This window comes from Symphalangus syndactylus, chromosome 1 (genome assembly GCF_028878055.3).
Source record: "Symphalangus syndactylus isolate Jambi chromosome 1, NHGRI_mSymSyn1-v2.1_pri, whole genome shotgun sequence".
NCBI classification, from domain to species: domain Eukaryota; kingdom Metazoa; phylum Chordata; class Mammalia; order Primates; family Hylobatidae; genus Symphalangus; species Symphalangus syndactylus.
Window position 1 is genome coordinate 7,944,719 of NC_072423.2, and position 20,342 is coordinate 7,965,060.

At 46.6% G+C, this 20,342-nt stretch overlaps 1 protein-coding gene across 5 annotated transcripts in view; it reads right to left on the reverse strand.

The window, feature by feature from the left end:
• ATP9B (ATPase phospholipid transporting 9B (putative)) overlaps positions 1 to 20,342 on the reverse strand; it is a 319,070-nt gene that overhangs the window by 295,366 nt on the left and 3,362 nt on the right. For 2 of the 5 annotated variants that reach the window (XM_055295708.2, XM_055295691.2), the window contains exon 1: positions 2,534 to 2,786. The exons of 1 other annotated variant lie outside the window; for it this stretch is intronic. In XM_055295708.2, the coding sequence (XP_055151683.2) occupies positions 2,534 to 2,652 (119 nt within the window). In that variant the 5' untranslated portion in view covers positions 2,653 to 2,786. Of the gene's footprint in view, positions 1 to 2,533; positions 2,787 to 20,342 lie in introns of those variants that run through there. 2 more of the 5 variants (XM_063637764.1, XM_063638222.1) reach the window with 2 other exon arrangements.

Sequence of the window (20,342 nt, forward strand, 5' to 3'; positions counted from 1 at the left end):
AGTGGGAGCAAGTCTCCATTATTTCAACAACAACAAAGAGTAGTTCCAGAAATAATGGCTAAAAACTCCCTAAATTTATTCGAAGACCAAAAAAAAAAAAAAAAAAAAAAAAAACACACCACACATGAAATCCAAAGAAATCCATGACAAGACACATCATAATTAAACTTCTGAAAACTAAAAACAAAGTAAAAACTTGAAAGCAGCCAGAGAGAAATGACACCTTATCTATAGGGGAACATCAATCTGAGTGACAGCAGCATCCTAATCAGAAACCATGGACGCAAGAAGGAAGTGGCACAAGATTTTTCAAGTGCTAAGAAAAGAATGGCAGGCTAGCAGCCATGGCTCATGCCTTAATCCTAACACTCTGGGAGGAGGACACAGGAGGATCACTTGAGACCAGTTGAGCAATATAGTAAGATGCTGTCTCTTCAAAAAAAAAATTTTTTTAATTAGCCAGGCATGGTGGTATGTGCCTATAGTCCCAGCTACATGGATGAATTGCCTGGGCCCAACAGGTCAAGGCTGTAATGAGCTATGATCGCATCACTAACTTCAACCTGGACAACAGAGCGAGACTCTGTCTCAAAAAAAAGGAAGAACAATAGAAAAAGGGGAAATATGGGTACGTGGTATGTGCAATACACTATCCTTATCATCATGAGTTTTATAAACCATATTTGATGACTGACACAAAAACTGTAATACCATCTGATACCCAGGACATGATATTTAAAGTGAGGACCTAAGTGAAAGAAGGGTTTCCACACTTGACTGGAAGTGGTGAAATACAGCAATACACCATGGTGATAAGTCACATTTGTATATTGTAATACTGAGAGCAACCACTGTGAAAACTATACAAACACCTAATCTCAAACACACTATACGGATACCAAAAAAGTGTCCAAGTAACCCAAAAAGTGGCCAAAAAAAAAAAAAAAAAAAAAAACAGAAACAGGAATCAGAATGAGAATCGAAGAAACAGAACACAGATAATAAATGGCACACTTATATTCTAACATATCAATAATTATCGTAAATGTAAATGGTGTAAATATGCCAATCAAAAGAGAATGGCATAGTCAATAAAAAATATGATCATAAGATCCAACAAGAAACTCACTTCAAATTCAACACAGGTAAGTTGAAAGCTAATACCATGCAAACATTAATCCAAAAAAAAGCATAAATGGCGACATCAATATCTAATAAAGAAGATTTTAGAGCAAAGAAAATTACCAGAGACAGAGGAACATTAACAATGAAAGGAACAATCCACCGAGAAGACAAAAAATCTTGAATGTGTGTGCACCACATGACAGTGCTTCAAAGTACATGAAGCAAAAACGGATTCAATCTGTGATGGAAACCTATTTTGAAACAGGTGGCACATTTCCAAATAATGAACTCCTAAAATTAAACAGATTTACTAACACAATTACTGTTATAGGTAACCCCAAGGAGGAAAGCAGAAATGGTAGTTCTAGAGAACCCACTTTCCAAGCACTGAAGAAGGGGCACCTTACACATGTCCTACTGTAATCTCCAATAATCCAGTAAGAAAAAATATTATCCAGCATTTTACAGATGAGGAAACCATGGCTTTGAGTTTAAATAAGTTACCCAAGAGCAAACACCTAGTAGGTAAATCAACACTCAAATCAGCGTTATAACATTCCAACATGTACTGTGAGCTATATGTTATAGTCTCTCAAGTGGCCGAAAACAAAAATTATTCAAAAACTCAAATTCTGAAGCAACTACATATTGAGTGAAATTATGTTTTCGACAATTCCTCTGGAATAAAACTTCAAAAACTATAAGAAGCAATACTTACTTTTTAAAACTTTCTTTTCTTTGAATGAGAAATAAGTTAAATACGAGCTAAATCCAATCTCGGGTATGAAACGTCTAGTACACTAATTCTACTGCTAACCTGTGACCCCACTAAACAAGTTAACCGTTCTCAATACTCCATTTCCCTTTCCTAAAAGCAAAATTACTTGTCGACAAAAAGCACTTTGTATACGTATGTTTAAATAAAAAGCGTGCCTAGCAAAGATACCGAAATGTCGAAGTCATTTCAGTAAAGAATGTGTTTTTAACAACGCAATTAAAAGTTGCATCCGTCACCTTCACAATTCACAGGGCTACACAAACAAGTTTCGGAGACTTTGAATTATCCGAGAAGTTAGGACTTTTGATCCCCGTTTACTTCCCGTTTACTTTAGGAGAGCAGCCACCCCTCAACACTGGACCGCGGTTCTCTGCTCCCGTTCTGGCTCCTGCGCTCGGCCCAGGCGTCCCGGGGGATGCAGCCGCTCGCCCCGGCAGTTGCCCGCGGCCCTCACCACCGGCGGACGCCCCAGCTGCGGCGCGCCCAGAACGCCGAGGACTCCCGGCTCCCGGCGCACAGATGGGGCGCGCCGGTAGCGACCCCAGATCCGCCCGGCTCCGGGTTCCTGCGGTGGGCTGGGGCCCCCGGGGAGCGTCGGCGGGGGACGGGCGCCAGTCCCGCCTCGGTTACCTGCTGTGCCGGTCGGCTCCCGGCCTGGGCCCCGCGGCGCTGTAGTAGGCCGCGCGTTTGCGGTTGGCTGCGGCCGCCGCGGCGCTACGCACCGGGTAAAGCGGGATCTGGTCCGCCATGTTCCGACCGCCCCTTTCCCGCCCCTCCAGCTTTCCCCTCAATTCACCGCCTTTTCCCCGCCCTCTCCCCTCAGCGCCAACCCTGCCTGAGGCACCGCCCGCGGGCCTTCCCCGCCTCCGCCAAGCGTCGAGGTCCGATGACGTCACGAGCGGCGGTGCCGCGGCGCGGAAGGCGTGGCGTCCCTAGGCCCCGCCCTCTTTGGGGCGTCGGCGCACGATGACGAGCCCCGGGTGGCAAAAGCGCGGCGCGGGAGGCAGTTGAGTCCGGGCGATGACGTCACGAGCGGCTAAGGCTGGGATGGGGGGGTCGTCGCGTTCCGAGGCCCCGCCCCCGCCCTCGCCGCGTGACGGGCCCGATGGCGTCACCCGTCGGCGGGGCGGTGCGCGCGTGCGCCACGGGCTGGCCTTCCGGTAGCGCGCGAGGCCCTGCACGTGGGTCGGGGTTGGACCCGGCGCGCTCTGGTCCGCTGGTGGAAGGGCCTCGCAACCGTCTCCTGGAAGCTCTGCCGGGGACACGCGTGGGCGCGCGCGGCCTCAGCGGTCCAGAGCCTGCGCTGCAGTCAGTAGTACGCGCGTCCCATGGTTGTGTGGGGCTCCACGCGCCCTCCTCGCCGCGCGGCTTCTTGCTGCCGCCCCGCGCTTCTCCAGCCTGCCTTCGGTGCCCGCTTCCTGCCCGCGCCCTTGGAACCGCTGGTGTCTGTGCGTTCACAGGCAGGGTCGTGCTCCGTGGCCCGGGCCCCCAAAGCGCCGCGACCCCAGGCGCGCCCACCGCGCCGGGCTGAATTTCTGCGATGTTCTTGTCCTGCTTCTTCACTGCCGTTTTCCTCCTTTCTCTGGTTCTTGGTCTTTAGCTTGAGTCCACATCGCCCACCTTTAGGCCCACAGCCTGCTGAAAAGTCCTATAGGCGACTGTCAGAAACGAGGTTTACACTCGCAGTCTACACAAGAAAGCAAAACGATATTGAATAAACGAATACACAGCTTTGGTTGGGTTTGTTTCATTTCCTGTCCCGAGGACAGCTCCCTTCCGCCTCCATCACCCGCTGCACCTGGAAGCCGGCAAGCTGCTGCACCGCTCACTTCGCGTATTTCTGGTTTATTCGCTTTGTGTTTTTTGAACCAATGTTTTTCTGATATTCCATTTTCATGACATATAAATTTTGTCTATGTGTTTGAAACACTGTTCAACATGAACTTATAAATGCTTTTCTGTTTTTTGGAGATGGGGTCTGTCACCCAGGCTGGAGTGTAATGTTTTGATCCCGGCTCACTACAGCTTCCACCTCTCAAGGTTCAGGTGATCCTCCCCCATCTGCATGTATTACTTTTTCATTATAAAAAATGGCCTTTATGAATATGAATATTCTTAATTTGTTGCTGCCACTCTGATTGCCAGTTTGCTTCTCAGCTGCTTTTCATGTAGCTTGAATACATGCCACTCTACAGACACTAAGTACTTTCAAAAGACACCAGTGGCCTCCTAATTGACAAGGGACTTCAACCATTATTTCTCTACCTCACTCTCAGCCGCTGACACTGTTCACACCATCACCCACATTCAACAACTGATACTGATAACACCATCTCATTTTCACAGCACTGGCACTGTAACACCATCTCTTCACCCTCACTCAACACCTGACAGTGATAACACCGTCTCCTCACCCTCACTCAACTACTGACAGTGACAACACCATCTCCTTACCGTCACTCAACACCTGACAGTGACAACAGCATCTCCTCACCCTCACTCAACACCTGACAGTGACAACAGCATCTCCTCACCCTCAGTCAACTACTGACAGTGACAACACCATCTCCTCACCCTCAGTCAACACCTGACAGTGACAACAGCATCTCCTCACCCTCACTCAACACCTGACAGTGACAACAGCATCTCCTCACCCTCAGTCAACTACTGACAGTGACAACACCATCTCCTCACCCTCAGTCAACACCTGACAGTGACAACAGCATCTCCTCACCCTCAGTCAACACCTGACAGTGACAACAGCATCTCCTCATCCTCAGTCAACAACTGACAGTGGCAACACCATCTCCTAACACTCACTCAGCAACTGACAGTGACAACAGCATCTCCTCACCCTCATTCAACAACCGACAATGACAACACCTTCTCCTGACCCTCACTCAACTACTGACAGTGACAACAGCATCTCCTTACCCTCACTCAACACCTGACAGTGACAACAGCATCTCCTCACCCTCACTCAACAGCTGACAGTGACAACATCATCTACACCCTCACTCAACACCTGACAGTGACAACAGCATCTCCTCAGCCTCACTCAAGAACTGACAGTGGCAACACCATCTCCTGACCCTCACTCAACTACTGACAGTGACAAAACCATCTCCTCACCCTCACTCAACACCTGACAGTGACACCATCTCCTTACCCTCACTCAACACCTGACAGTGACAACAGCATCTCACCCTCACTCAACAGCTGACAGTGACAATATCATCTACACCCTCACTCAACACCTGACAGTGACAACAGCATCTCCTCAGCCTCACTCAAGAACTGACAGTGGCAACACCATCTCCTGACCCTCACTCAACTACTGACAGTGGCAACACCATCTCCTCACCCTCACTCAACACCTGACAGTAACAACAGCATCTCCTCACCCTCACTCAACACCTGACAGTGACAACAGCATCTCCTCACCCTCACTCAAGAAGTGACAGTGACAACACCATCTCCTCAGCCTCACTCAACAACGGACAGTGACAATATCATCTACATCCTCACTCAACACCTGACAGTGAGACCATCTCCTCACCCTTACTCAACACCTGACTATGACAACAGCATCTCCTCACCCTCACTCAACTACTGACAGTGACAACACCATCTCCTAACACTCAGTAACTGACAGTGACAACACCATCTCCTAACACTCAGTAACTGACAGTGACAACACCATCTCCTCACCGTCACTCAACAACTAACAGTGATAACAGCATATCCTCACCCTCACTAATCACTGACACTGTTCATATCTTCTCCTCACCCACAGTTAATAACTCATACTGATAACACCGTCTCCTCACCCTCACTCAATTTAATGGACTCACAGTTCCACATGGCTGGGGAGATCTCGCAATCATGGCAGAAGGCGAGAGAGAATGAGAACCAAGCAAAATGGGTTTCTCCTTATAAAACCATGAGATCTCATGAGACTTATTCACTACCACGAGGACAGTATGGGAGAAACAGCCTCCTTGATTCAATTATCTCCCAAAGGGTCCCTCTCACAACACATGGGAATTATGGGAGCTACAAGTCAAGATGAGATTTGGTTGGGAACACAGCCAAACCATAACACTCAACAACAGGCAGTTTTCACACCAGCTCCTTGTAAATTTTTTCCTCCCTTAATGTTCAGACTAAATCAACTAGCTCTCTTCCTTTACCTACTCCATCTCTCTTGAAAACTCCTCTTTCATCACCTACCCACTTAGGTAAATAATACTCATTTCTTTTTTCCTAATTCTAACCTCTCTTGGCTCCATTTCTGAATTGCTTATTCAGTTTCAATTGCATGCAAAAGTTAACGATAGGGTTTATGGAGAATATCAGTATGACTAAGGCATAGTGTCTGCCCTCTAGGAAGTTTAGTAGGAGAGGGAGACACATAGGGAAACAGCTTGTTTTTACTTAGGACACAATGAAATACTTGCCATAAGTCCGTAAGTATGAAGTTATACCAGTGGGTATCTTTTTTTTTTGAGACAGAGTCTCACTCTGTCATCCAGGCTGGAATGCGGTGGCGCAATCTTGGCTCACTTCAACCTCTGCCTCCCGGGTTCAAGCGATTCTCCTGCCTCAGCCTCCCAAGTAGCTGGGATTACAGGTGCCTGCCACCATGCCCGGCCAATTTTTGTATTTTTAGTAGAGACAGGATTTCACCATGATGGCCAGGCTGGTCTCGAACTCCTGACCTCAAGTGATCCACCTGCCTCTGCCTCCCATAGTCTTGGGATTACAGGCGTGAGCCACTGTGCCCGTCCCCCAGTGGGTATCTTGACAGGAAAAAGATGACATACTTAAAGCATTCAACTGAAGAGAGTTTAAGGAGCTGTTTGCAGAGGTATGGATGGAAATAAGAGAGCCAAATATTTTTGATGAATTAACTGGGAGAAGCAATAGTGGAAAAGTAGTTTCACCCCTAGACCAAAGAGATTAGATGAGGAAAATTGTTGACCCTGAATAGAGTCCATCCTGAGTTGGAGCCCCGGGAGCAAGGCTGCCTCAAACAGCATGAGGCTATGGAGTAGATGCGGGCCAGCAGGCGGGCAAAAGCCACCTGCCACCTGCTTTGTAAATTAAGTGCTTTTGAAACACAACCACACTAATCTGTTGACTTATGACCTATGGCTGCTCTCAAGCTATGACAGTAGAGTTAAGAAGATGCTACAGAGACCATATAACCTGTAAAGCCTAAAATATTTACCATCTGGTCCTTTAGAGAGAACGTTTGCACATCGCTGTTCTATAGGAAAGAGTGGCGTAAGAGGGAAAGACAGGCACAGAATGGCTCTCTCACAGCAGAAAGCTTCATCGGTCAATGCCACCCTAGTGCAATCATGAAAAGAATAACAACAGAATGTTTAGCTAACAAGTTAATGGAGGGAGGAAGAGGAATAATAAAAATACTTTATTACTTCAAGGAAGCCATGAAAGAAGTTTAAAGAAAAAAGAACAGATGGAATAAGCAGGAAACAAAGAAGATGGTAGAGACAAACCTGAAGGTCAGTTTATGTATATTAAATGTAAACTGACTAAATACCTCAATAAAAAGTCAGATTGTCAGATTGCATTAAAAATAAAACCCAACTCGGGTGCGGTGGCTTACGCCTGTAATCCCAGCACTTTGGGAGGCTGAGGCAGGCAGATGTCTAGAGGCTGGGAGTTTGAGACCAGCATGGGCAACATGGCAAAACTCTGTTTCTAATTGAAACAAAAACAAAAAGAGGAAAGAAAAAAAAAAAACAACTGTATGCTTGAGGTCTCAGAGATCGCACATTAAATAGAAAGCCCCAGAAGAGTTGAAACAAAAAGCATAGAAAAATATACGCCATGCAACCATTGACTATAGTCGCCTCCCCAGGAGGTAAGCTCTGTGAGTATCCTTCACCTTTCCCCAGATGAGGAGCCTGGAGCACAGAGGGGTTAGGCAATCTGCCCGAGGTCACAGTGCTCACAGCTGCAGAGCCAGGCTTAGAGCCAGGCTTCAACCCAGGTGCCAAAGGCCATACCCTTAACCTCTAACCTCAAGTTGCCACTTGAGTTTTAGGAAGATGATACTGATGGCTAGAATTTGAAAGTAAGGCAAAAAGGAGAAACGAATGTCATTTAATGTTATACAAAGGGACAGTCCCATCCAAAGATGAGGGGAACGTACTTTGTTCAATTCACTCTTTACTAGTTGGTGAAAGCTTTGACTTAGCAAAATTGCATGTTGACTTGAAGATGTTTGCCAATAGAGGTACAAACAGTTTCTGCTTTGATGCGTATTAACTACATTTTATTTTCTATATTCTTGATGCTCTGGCTAAAAGGGGAGAGCCTGTCCTGCCTATGGCTCATCCATTCTTAGAGATAGCAGATGACTCACCTGCAAGCACAACTTTCGCATGCAAGCCGCCAATCTCGCCAGCCACCTCGATTGGTTGGATAAGCTCTTGCATTCCAGGCCACTGTGCCCTTGCCCTGCTTACCATGGAGCCAGGCCAGAGACAGGGAGGACAGTCCTTCATGCCAGGGCCTGCTGATCACATCAGCCAAGGCCAAACCTGCCCAGCCTGTTCTCCCCGCCTCGCCCGGCCTTCCCTTGGAAGCCACAACGAAGGCTCTTGTCTTGCCTCTTTCCCTCTGTGCCCCAACCCTGTGTGGCATGGCGTGGTGTGGCCCCTTCCTGTGGGAGCTCTAACAAACTGTGTTTTCTGTGGCCGTCATCTCCTGATCTGTTGGCCTCACTATATCTAAACAATAATAAAACCTACATTTTAAAACAAATAGGAAAATATACCTCAAAGGATATAGCTTACTGTCCTTTAGGAGATCAACCAGTGTTGTATCTAACTAAACAATCTTATCTTAATATTCCTTTAGAAAATTGCCTCAATATCTCTAGGTCCTAAAATACTCTTGAACCAGTTCTACATCTTACTCATTATATCGTCCTTCATTGATTAATAAGTTGAATAAAAGCTTGCATGAGCATCGTAATTTTACCTCTTTGAAAATTATACTTTAGGCCAGGCACAGTGGTTCATGCCTGTAATCCCAGCACTTTGGGAGACCGAGACAGGCAGGTTGCTTGAGCTCAGGAATCTGAGACCAGCCTGGGCAGCATAGTGAAACCCTGTCTCTACAAACATACAGAAAATTAGCTAGGCGTGGTGGCACAGGCCTGTGGTCCCAGCTACTCAGGGGGCTGAGGTGGGAGGATCACCTGGGCCCAGGAGGTTGAGGTTACACTGAGGCAAGATCACACCTCTGCACTCCAGCCTGGGTGACAGAGGGAGATTCTGTCTCAAAAAATAAAAAAAGAAAAGAAAATTATATTTTAGCAAAAAGATATAAGTTTTCACTTGTTAAAGAGGAGCTTTTTAAGTATTTTTTATGGATAACAGCAAGTATCACATTATTGTGGAATTTCAATGTCATTTAACACATTTGAAAAAACAATGTTTTATTTTTAAATGTCAATACTTTATGATATGCCAAAAATACATGATTGATAACTATTTATACCTATAACAAAAATGTTTAGTTGTCCACATACAATGTGTGAAGGGATACATACTTTCCCAAAATTATTTTAGGGGTCAGTGTACAAAAAAGTTGAGAGACTGCTCTTGTAATGCACACTTAAAAATCAAACACTACCATGAAAGAGGAACCTCGTAAGAGCTGTCTTTAAATACATTTGTAAAAGGCCAATTTCAGCATTCATTATTTCCTACTGATGCTTTCCTCACTTTGCTCTCACGGGATTCTCCCTGGAGAGAAATGCATTCTCTCTCGCAGTAGTCAGGGGATGGAAGATGTGGAGTTAGTGAACAAAAATCAACTTTACTCCTACTCCTGTCTACCATATATCTGAATTCAGAACATTCCTGCGTAGACCAAAATACAGGATGTCCAACATCATATTTCACCCACTGAATAGATGTGTCTTCAAAAGAGGACGATTAAGTGCCCCTTCAAGTTTGATGATGCCTTGATTAGTAATAAAAGGAGAAAAATGCAGCCACAATACTGAGATTTTTATTCAATTTGCCACACAATGCTTTCATATTAATTATAGCAAGTTAATAATTAAAAACCAAAATATTTTTTTCTAGTAATATATTCTAGCTTCTGATTTCCAGAAAGAAAAACTTAAGTCAGCTGCAAATACGTATGTGTGCATGCACACATGGCATGTGGATTGCACGAGGAGCTTTAGTCATACCCCACAAAGCCTGGGAACTTGAAAGGGGCTTGCTGTTGTTTGGCATCAGGTGAAATGCATTTAGATCAATGTATTTAGTGGCTCATAGCTTCCTTTAAACATTCCCTCAATTACTGCTTTGTAATGAACCATAGATGTTTAAATTACTGTCACAAAAGAGAAAAAAATGTAATTAATAGCTTGTCATGGGAGTTTCAAAGGTTGGTAAAGAATAAATAAACTGGACTAAAATCTCACTCTTTGGGGTCTGGCTATGGTTGGTTGGGGTAGGGATCGATGAGGCTCTTCTGTATTGCCCACTGTGTGGCGGACAAGGTCTCACCTCCTTAAACTTAATGCTTAAGAATTTCTTTCTTGGCACAACCACAGTCTCAACAATGACAGAAATGGAAAATCTCTTCATATAGCTCCTAAAGGAAGTATGTTCTGTTGTTACAGTTTCATTTATGTCTCTCCCACTTCAGGTAGATGAAGGTAATTACTTCCAAATTCTTAGTGGAAGCCCAGAAGATATCATGATGTTTTTAATAGTAATGCGGAAAATCTCTTGAAAACTCCAAAGAGAAGGTGTAATGCCAAGTACTACCATATTATAATTTTATTTTGAGATATGTAAAATATTTTATTTTGGAAAAATGGAAATAAGAATTTATTTTGTAAAAATTGCATTTCCATTAAGAGAGTTATAAAATGAGATTTTACTATATTTATATACACATTACATAAATATATAAAGAGAGAGTCAATATTAAAGCATAGTGGCAATAGCAAACACCTGAAAGGAACCTAAATGCCCATCAGTGGTAAACTGGATAAGGAAAATGTGGTCCATACACACCATGGAATACTACACAGCCATAATAAAGAATGAAGCCATGTCTTTTGTAGACACGTGGGTGAAGCTGGAGGTCATTATTCTAAGTGAACTAATGCAAGAAGAGAAAACGAAACACCGCATGTTCTCACTTATAACTGGAAGGCAAACATCGAGTACACATGGACACATGGAGGGGACAGTAGACCCCGGGGCCTACCTGAGGGTGGGGGTGGGACGAAGATGAGAATCCCATACTGTGCTGCTTACCTGGGTGATGAAATAGTCCGTACACCAAGCCCCTGCAACACACAATTTACCCACATAACAAACCTGCTCATGTACCCCCTGAACCTAAAATAAAAATTGGAAAGGAAAAAAAATACTAAAAACGTATGTGCCTTCCAGATCTTCCAGATGAAAGCAAAAGGGAAACGTTGATAGTGAAAGGGCCAAGCTCCAGCCTACAGCAGAGGAGCCATCTTTGGTGTTGCTGGGTTCTTCCATTGCTGTGATTTGGTGGAGGAGATGGCTGCCTCTCACTGTTGAAGTAGAAGAGGCCAAATAGTCCGCCTACCCGGCAATTTACCCCTGGCTCTCTCTCATCTGGATGCAGGGACGGCTGCGGCTGCTCCCCTCGGCACCCGAGGTCTGTTGGGCTAACTCTTGATCAGCCGCTCTTTTTGACTTCTCCCTTCAGGATGGTGCACAAAAGAGTTAACAAGCAGGCCTGACTGCCATCCTATATAGGGTCTGCTTACCAGGCTGACCCTGGGCTGGCCTCTGGGGACTCGGATTTCAGGAGGGCTCCCAGCAACCTGACAGTGCCTCTCCATGCCCCAGGCGTTTCTCCTGAACACCTGCATTCCTTCTGGAATTCTGGAATCTTGGTGTACGCCAAGAAGAGGGTGCCTGTGTGAGAGCCCCCAGCAGAAGCCCTGGGGGCGGTCCAAGGAGCTGCCCTGGTGGACAACACTTCACACGTGTCTCCACTCTTTGCTGAGAGAAGTCGCACGTCCAGTGGGTCCAGTGGGTCCAGTGGGTCCAGTGGGTCCAGTGGGAGAGGGTGCTGGAGACGGTGCCTGCCTTCCTCTGACCTCACCTCACACACCTTTTCCCTTGACCGGCTGTGCTGGGCGCTCAGTGCCTCTAGTGGGTGGGCGGGAGTTAGATCATGTGCTGAGTCCTGGGAGTCCTTCTCGTGAACCGTCAAGCCTGAGGTGGTCCTGGGGACCCCGGCCCGACCGCCGCATGGTGATGCAGTGGCTGCTCTCCTGCTGACCTTCTTCCTGGTCCTGAAACCTTTTCCCTCTTGGCAGTCTACTCCCTTGTTTTCTCCCCTAGCAGTTTCTTGAGAAGGGCTCATGACAGGAAAAGGTTTCCAGACCTCACACCTCTGAAAGCGTCTCTACACCTTCACCTTAAGTGGTATGAAATTCCAGGTTGGAAATACTTGTCTTCAGGATTTTGAAGACCCTGCTCCATGTTTTTCTAGAGCCTAGCTTTGCAGTTGAGCCTTTATATGGAATGAAGTCCCTTACATGAAATCCTTAGCCTTGTATGAAAATTGCTCTTTCTCTGGAAGCTTTTATGAACTTTTCTTTGTCCTGAAATTTCATCATGATTTTTCTGTTTGTAATTTTCATTACTTATTTATTTTGAGACAGGGTCTCACTCTCTCACCCAAGCCAGGGTGCAGTGGCATGATTAGCAATCATCCCACACCAAATAGCTGGGACAACAAGTGTGTGCCACCGTGCCCGGCTTTTTTTTTTTTTGGAGACGGAGTCTGATCTCGGCTCACTGCAACCTCCGCCTCCCGGTTTCAAGCAATTCTCCTGCCTCAGCCTCCCAAGTAGCTGAGATTACAGGTATGTGCCACCATGCCTCGCCTGGCTAATTTGCTGTATTTTAGTAGAGACGGAGTTTGACCATGTTGGTCACGCTGCTCTCCGACTCCTGGGCTCAAACAATCCTCCTGCCTCAGACTCCCAAAGTGCTGGGATTACAAGCATGAGTCACTGCATCTGGCCAATTTTCTTGAGGGTATAATTTTATCCATTTTACTTGGTATGTGGTGGGCCCCTTCTGATAAGACACTAGTGTCCTTCAGTTCTGGGACATTTTTTAAAGTTACTGCTCTAATAGTTTCCTTCCTTTGGTGATGGATTTGTATGTATTAACATAGCTAAGCTTCAGCTGTTTGGCAAATCCTTCCCCTTATGGCTCTGGGTCAGCACAGGCCACAGAGACATTGTGCATGAACTCTTAAAAGCAGAAGTGAAGCTGGGGCCATAGTCTTTACACCCTGAAATCAATACATTTTGGAAACATTATGCTGTGCAATAAGCTAGACACAAAAGGGTAAATATTGCAGGATTCTACTTGTAGGTGGTCTGTAGAGGAGTCCAATTCCTAGAGACGGAAAGTGAAATGGTTGGGGCCAGGGGGCAGGGGGTGGGGCCAGGGGGCAGGGGGTAGGGAGTCAGTGCTGAATGAGGACAGAGCTTCAGTTTGGGCAGATGGAAAGGTTCTGGAGATGATGGTGGTGATGGCTGCATAACATTGTATGCTTAATGCCGTGGAACTGTCCACTTACAAATGGCTAAACCAGTGAATTTCATGTTACGTCTATTTTACCACAATTTTTAGAAAAAGAAAAAGCAAGAAAACAACTAGCACAAAATTAAAGATAGTAGCTATCTCTGGGGGTTGGGGGGACACACCAGAGAGCACTGGTAATTTTCTAGGTTTTTTTTTTTTTTTTTTTTTTAATGGGGACAGGGTCTTTCTACACTGCCCAGGCTGGTCTTGAACTCCCGGGCTCAAGGGAATAGCCAGGATGATAGGCACGCACCATTGCACCCAGCTAATTTTCTAGTTTGTAGATAGGATGGTGGGTTCGTTTATTTCCTTGCTTACATACAGGCTGCATTTATTCCTTTGAAAGGTCATGTATTATCTAATTAAATATATACCACCCACACCACCAGCACCAAAAAAAAAAAAAAAAGGACCAATATGGGGGCACTTAGCACTGTGAAGCTAAGAAGGCTCCACAGTGTGGGTGTGGGGTGGGCATGACCTGGACCACAGCTTCCCCAGCCCCTGCCAGACCTTCCAATGCCCATGTCCTGGACCAGAGTGTGCAGCTCCAAAGGGCCCAGCCCCTCCTGCCAGCCATACACAGGCTTGAGGTTGGAGGTGGCCTGACAAGGCACAGGCTCCCCTTTGCCCTGTGGGCACCAGGTCTCAATTTGTCCTGCCGAGTCCACAGCCAGCTGTCTCCTGACCACCGCATTCAGGACCACAGTGGCCCCCAGCCCCCACGGTTGTGCAAGGTCTACTCCCATCATTCACCCCTGCTCTGCACCCATAGAGCAGCTCTGCCTCTCCAGCCTCACCTGAGACTGGTCCTGAAAGGGGCATGGAGGAGCAGAGCCTTGGGACGGGCTCCTGGATGAGTGCCATGTTCTTGAGAACTGGTCTTCTCTGGTTAGATTTTCAAGTACTAACGACTTTGTTGACAATGGTGAATGGAACACTGGTTGTGCATGGCATGTGATAGCCAAACTGTTTCTTCGAAGCAAATTTGTAAATGCCTGTAGTCAAGTGCCTGTAGGAGGCAAGGGTGTGGGTGAGAAAGCAGTTATGGCCACAGATTTTGTTTGCAAAAATAATTGGTATACTGGGGTTGCTTGCTTGCTTCTGTGAGTGCTGGAAACATTGGGAAGAGAAAATGGTGGTCTCGGAATTCCAAATTTCCAGCTTAAGGTCCTTGTAAGTGACCAGAAAGTGTCTGTGAGTCCTTAAAAGAAACCCACATAGCCAGGAGTGATGGCTCACGCCTGTGACCCCAGCACTTTGGGTGGCCACAGCAGAAGGGCTGCTCAAGGCCAGAAGTTTCAGACCAGCCTGAGCAACACAGTGAGACTTCATTTCTACAAAAAATAAAGAAATTAGCCAGGTGTGGTGGCACTCACCTGTAGTCCCAGCTCCAGGTCCTCCTGAGGCAGAGGGATCCTTTGAGCCCAGGAGTTGGAGGCTGCAGTGAGCTATGATTATGCCACTGCACTCCAGCCTGGGTGGCAGAGTGAGGTCCTGTCTCTAAAGTAAAGATTAAAAATAAAGAAACCCTTACTCCTGTAGCCACAAGGCTGAGAGTTCTGGAAACCAAACCCAGAATCCAATCCAGTGGGTGTCTTCGTTTGTTTGTGCTGCTATAACAAAATGCCACACACTGGGTAAGGAACAGAAATGTATTTCTAACTCTGATGGCTGGGAAGTCCAACACCAAGCCACTGGCATCTGGTGCCTGGTGAGGGCCTTTTTGTGGCAGCCTTATCTGTCAGGAGAGGCCAAAAAGGCAAAGAGGATGAGTGTTGTGCTCTCATGTGGTGGGAGAGTCAGCAGAGCAAACTCATCCCTGAGCCCTTCTATAAGGCCCTCATCCCACCCACGAGGGCTCCATCCCCACGACTTATTCACCTCCTAAAAGCTCACCTCTTCCTATGATCACAATGATGATTATGTCTCAACATGTGAATTTCAGGGACATTCAGACCACAGCACTCTGGACATGATTTGCCTTCCCCACCTTTGATATTTCGGTCCAAGTCACCATCCCTGGACCCAGAGAATGGTCTTCTCTACAGCATTGCTTCTGTCCAAGAGACTGATTTTACACAGTCTCCATGGATTATACCCATGGAATTTACTGAGTGAAGTGGGTTGAATGATGGCATCTGAAAACACATGTTCATGTCCTAACCCCTGGAACCTTGAATGTGAAAACAGAACCGTACAGATGCAGTTAAGGATCTCAGAATGTGACGATCCTGCATTACCATGTGGGCCCTAAATGCAATGACGAGTGTCCTTATAAGAGTGACACAGAGGAGACAGCCACGTGGCAACAGAGGCAGAGATTGTCATGGCCAGGCACAAGCTAAGGAGCACCTGGAGCCACAGGGCACTGGAGGAGGCAGGAAGGGTCCTCCCTAGAGCCTGGGATAGGAGCACGGCCCTGCTAACAACTTGACTGAAGACTCCTGGCCCCCAGAACAGTGGGGGAATAAATTCATGTTGTTTAGGCCACCTAGTCTGTGGTGACTTTCTATAGAAGCCTGGGGACCTGAATACGCTGGGATTGCCAGGTCCCCCCGCACTGTGAAGGAGCTGGCTTGGTGAAAGGGTGAAATGCCTTTTGAAGACACAAGCACCTTGCTGGGTGGGAATCTTACTCCCCAGGAGGCAGGGTGCAAGTGCTCCGCTCGCTGGCCAGTGTGTGGTTCCATTTTTCCACAACCAGGATTCATGGGCTGGAATTAGAATGACTTCTCCCACGATTTTTCCCTGGGCTCTGCTACTGACACATGTTCTTCCTGTCCCTGCAACGTTAGGGTCTGCTGATGTGAGGTCTTAGCTCCCTGGCAGGATGCTCCTGCCTCAGGACATATCCACACAGGATTGGTCCACCGGGCTGGCAGTGGAGTCAACCCCATTAGCACTCTGAGCGCTTCTTGTCGGGGGAGCTTGAACCAGCAAAGAAGGGGGTCACTGTACTGGCTGGAATGCTTAGCCCCAACTATCCAGGGGAAATTAGGTTGCTTCTAAACAATGAGGGCAGGGAAGAATATTCTAGAATACAGGCAGGAATGCAAATGGCTCAGACCCTTCCGGAATAAAGGTTTGGGTCACCCCACCAGGCAAGGAACCATAAACTGCAGGGTACTTGCTGAGAGCAGAGGGTTAGCGATGGATGGCGAGAGAATGCAGTCACGAATGCCAGCTCCAAAGGTCACTGAAACAAAGGCAGGAATAATTACGGATATAATGTTTTCTTCCTCTCCTCTTCCATGATATAAGATGTGTCAATGGTAGTTATCCTGCTGTCTCAGTGTTTAAGTTTTAGGGGATCAGAGGGCTGACTCAGCCAGAAAGAGAACAAACATCTCGAAAGATGTAAAGGGGGCGTTACAACCCCTTTGGGGAACAAGTTGGTCCATCATTGGTTGTACAGGTGATTACTACAAGCCATACTGGATGAAAGCGTGATTTTGTTACTACCTTTCCCTGAAAGTTAAGTGTGGTTCAAGGAGTGTAGTGCACGGCCAACGGGAGCGGCTGTGCTGACCTTGCACCTAACCAGCTTGATTCAGCAGGGGAGAAGCTCCCCTGAGTTCCCTTCCCTATACGTTCTGGGTTGGAATTGGCCACAGACATTCTGAGAAGGATTGAGAAGGCAGAAGGGAAACAAGAACCTTATTTTTGTGTCCAGAAGGTCAGTGCTGGGTGCCCTGGCAGCTTGCAATCGTTGTCCTTGGCTGGGCAGCTCCCAGCCTCACAGCCCCCTGGCAGCTGCCAGGTCCTCTCCTGCACCTTCTTGGAATCCTGATCCAAGTGCATTGTGGGTCTGTGGAGAAGGAGCTCCCACAGCATTGACTTGGAGGCGGTGAGAGATAGACTTGGGTTCCAGTTTGTGCCGAGAGTCGGGCTGTCTTCATAGGGTCCCCTCGTGGGTTTCAGCCATGTTTGCTCTTGTCTGTACCTGTTCCTCTAACCCTGCCTGGGTGGCTGAGCCATGGTAACTTCTGGTCTGACTGCCATTCAGGGCTTCACACAGCTCCCCCAGCTCTCACAGTCATGTGAGGTCCAAAACCTAAAATAAACTCCTTATTCTACTTCACTTGTAGCAGTTCTGTTTCTCCAATCACATTCTGATTGATAAATCTGCCTTTGTATACCATTTTTCTGGAATTCTTATTACCTCTTGGATTATCTATTTTTCTTACTTACTTTTACGGTTTGGCACTTTTATTGAGGTTTTCAGTTTTGCTATCATATTTTTTAGCACTTTTAAATTATGGGAAATAAACGACTTATTTAAACATGTGCAAAAGTCAAGAGAATGCTGTGATGGGCCTTCCACCAAGCTTGGTATTTGTACGTTCTTGGTCGCCAGCATTTCCTCTGTCCTCCCATTCACGTCCTCCCGCACTGCGGTCTTTCGAGGTTTTCCTAACATGGTCTTATTTCCAAAAGCATTTTGGTTCTCTGATGGTTCTCAGAGCAATCTGGTTTTATCTCATTGATGCACTTTTCTCTCTCATGTCTCCAGATACTAGTGATGGTTTTCGGTTGTCACGTTTTGAGGAGCCTCCGTGTCCTCAGAGCTGTTTGAGCAGTTTGTTCACTGTGGCCTCTCTCTGCGTGGCAGAGGGCTCCTCCCTGCATCTGCCTGTCTTTGCTGTCTGCTCACGTTTTAGAGTAGGACTCCCAAAAGCTGGTTGAAGGCCGAGGGGGTGACTGGGGCCTGTGGACTCTGAGCTTCGACCGTGGGATGAATGATCGAGCTGAGTTGTTTTCCTAGGAAAACTCCAACGTCTGCATCCCTGATGAAAGCAGGATAGGGACGGGTTCTCCAGCTCTGCCCTTTAGGTTCCCTTTGGGGGAAGCACCCAGCATGTGAGCGTGCATGCAGTGCAGGCCATGCACCTGCCTACCCACAAGGGGCGTCCCTAGAGTCTAATGTCTGGATGCTGGAGGGGGGTCTGACAGTCTGATTTTCTAAAAAAAAAAAAAATCCCAGATTTTCAAGGGATTCTTCTGTTTTTGGGTGTCACCTTCATCCTCACTTTTAATGGTGCCAGTGCCTCCGATTCTAAGCCTTTGGCGGGGGGGGGGGGGTCCTGTGGTGTCACTGGGGTTGTCCCTTGGCTTTCCCAGGGCTGACTTAGAATTCAGCCTCCTCCATCCTGCTGGGTCATCTCTGCTTATCTACCTGCACTTCATCTTCCAAACTTCTGTTGCTGTTTGTCTTCTCCCATTCTCTTCTCCCTGGTAGGTTTATGCCCCTCAAACAATCCCTTTATTCTCATTTAAGTTGGGCTATGGGTGGATGGAAGCCAATGCACTCATCCAACACCCCGTCTTCAACTAGACACCCTGCCCTTCTGCAAGACAACCTGTGCAAGTGCCCTGGCAGCCTCAGCCAAAAGCAGCAGGGGAGTAGTTTCCTGGAAGTTTATAACAAGTCCATCAAAGAATATTTTTGAATTTCTATTATGTGCAGAGTACCACACTGTGAGAAACACCGAGATGCATCCACAGTCCTTGCTGGACCCCCACGATCCTGCCTGAGTGCTGTGGTGCTCTTCGCAGCACGCACCCACCTGCTGTCACTGCCAGCGCTGCATGCCCTGTGTGGCCCCTCGCTCTCCGCAGCTCCAAAGCACAAAGCTCCATCCTCAACATGCCACCCAACCACTGCCACCCCTGCCATTACTTTCTTATTATTTTTCAGTCTCTTTGAATGCAGATTTTATTTTAGATTCATCCATGAATGCACTTTCATTTTATGTTCTTTTTTTAAGTTTGTTGTTGCTGTTGTTGTTTGAGACACCCAGGCTGGAGTGCAGTGGTGTGATCCTGGCTCACTGCAACCTCTGCCTCCTGAGCTCAAACCATTCTCCCACCTCAACCTCCTGAGTAGCTGGTACTACAAGCAAGCACCACCACATCTGGCTCATTTTTGTATTTTTTGTGGAGATGGGGGGTTCACCATGTTGCCCAGGCTGGTCTCAGACTCGTGAGCTCAGGCGATCCCTCTTCCTCGGCCTCCCAAAGTGCTGGGATTACAGGTGTGGGCCACCAAGCCCAGCCACAATTTTTTTTTTTAATTTAAAACTTTTTTATACTTAAAAAAATTGAGGTAAAATATACATGTAAAATTTACCATCTTTACTATTTTTAAGTGTGCAGTTCAGTGGTAATAAATACATTCATATTCTTTTTTTTAATCTCCCTTTCCCCTACTCTGTCATTACTTTATGCTATTTATTTATTTATTTTTGAGATGGAGTCTTGCTCTGTTGGTCAGGCTAGAGTGCAGTGGTGTGATCTTGGCTCACTGCAACCTCCACTTCCCGGTTCAAGCAATGCTCCTACCTCAGCCTTCTGACTAACTGGGATTACAGGTGCACGCCAACACACCTGGCTAATTTTTTATGTTTTGTGTTTGTAGTAGATATGGGGTTTTGCCATATTGGCCAGGCTGGTCTCGAACTCCTGACCACAAGTGATCTGCCACCTTGGCCTCCCAAAGCTCTGGGATTACAGGTGTGAGCCACCACACCCACCCTCTGTTATTACTTTAAATTGCACACTGAAATTTGGGTTGGAAACCTGGTGCAGCTCTTCGGTTTAGATATTTGTTATGTGACTTGGTCAAAACTCTAAAACCTTCTGTATTATTATTTCATATACAGATAACGATATCCAAGCACACAGATATTTTGTGAAGAAAATAAATGACTAGACGGAAAGGAATTATAGAAAAAACATTATAAAAATATCATGTAAGTGTTAGTATAAATTTTTTT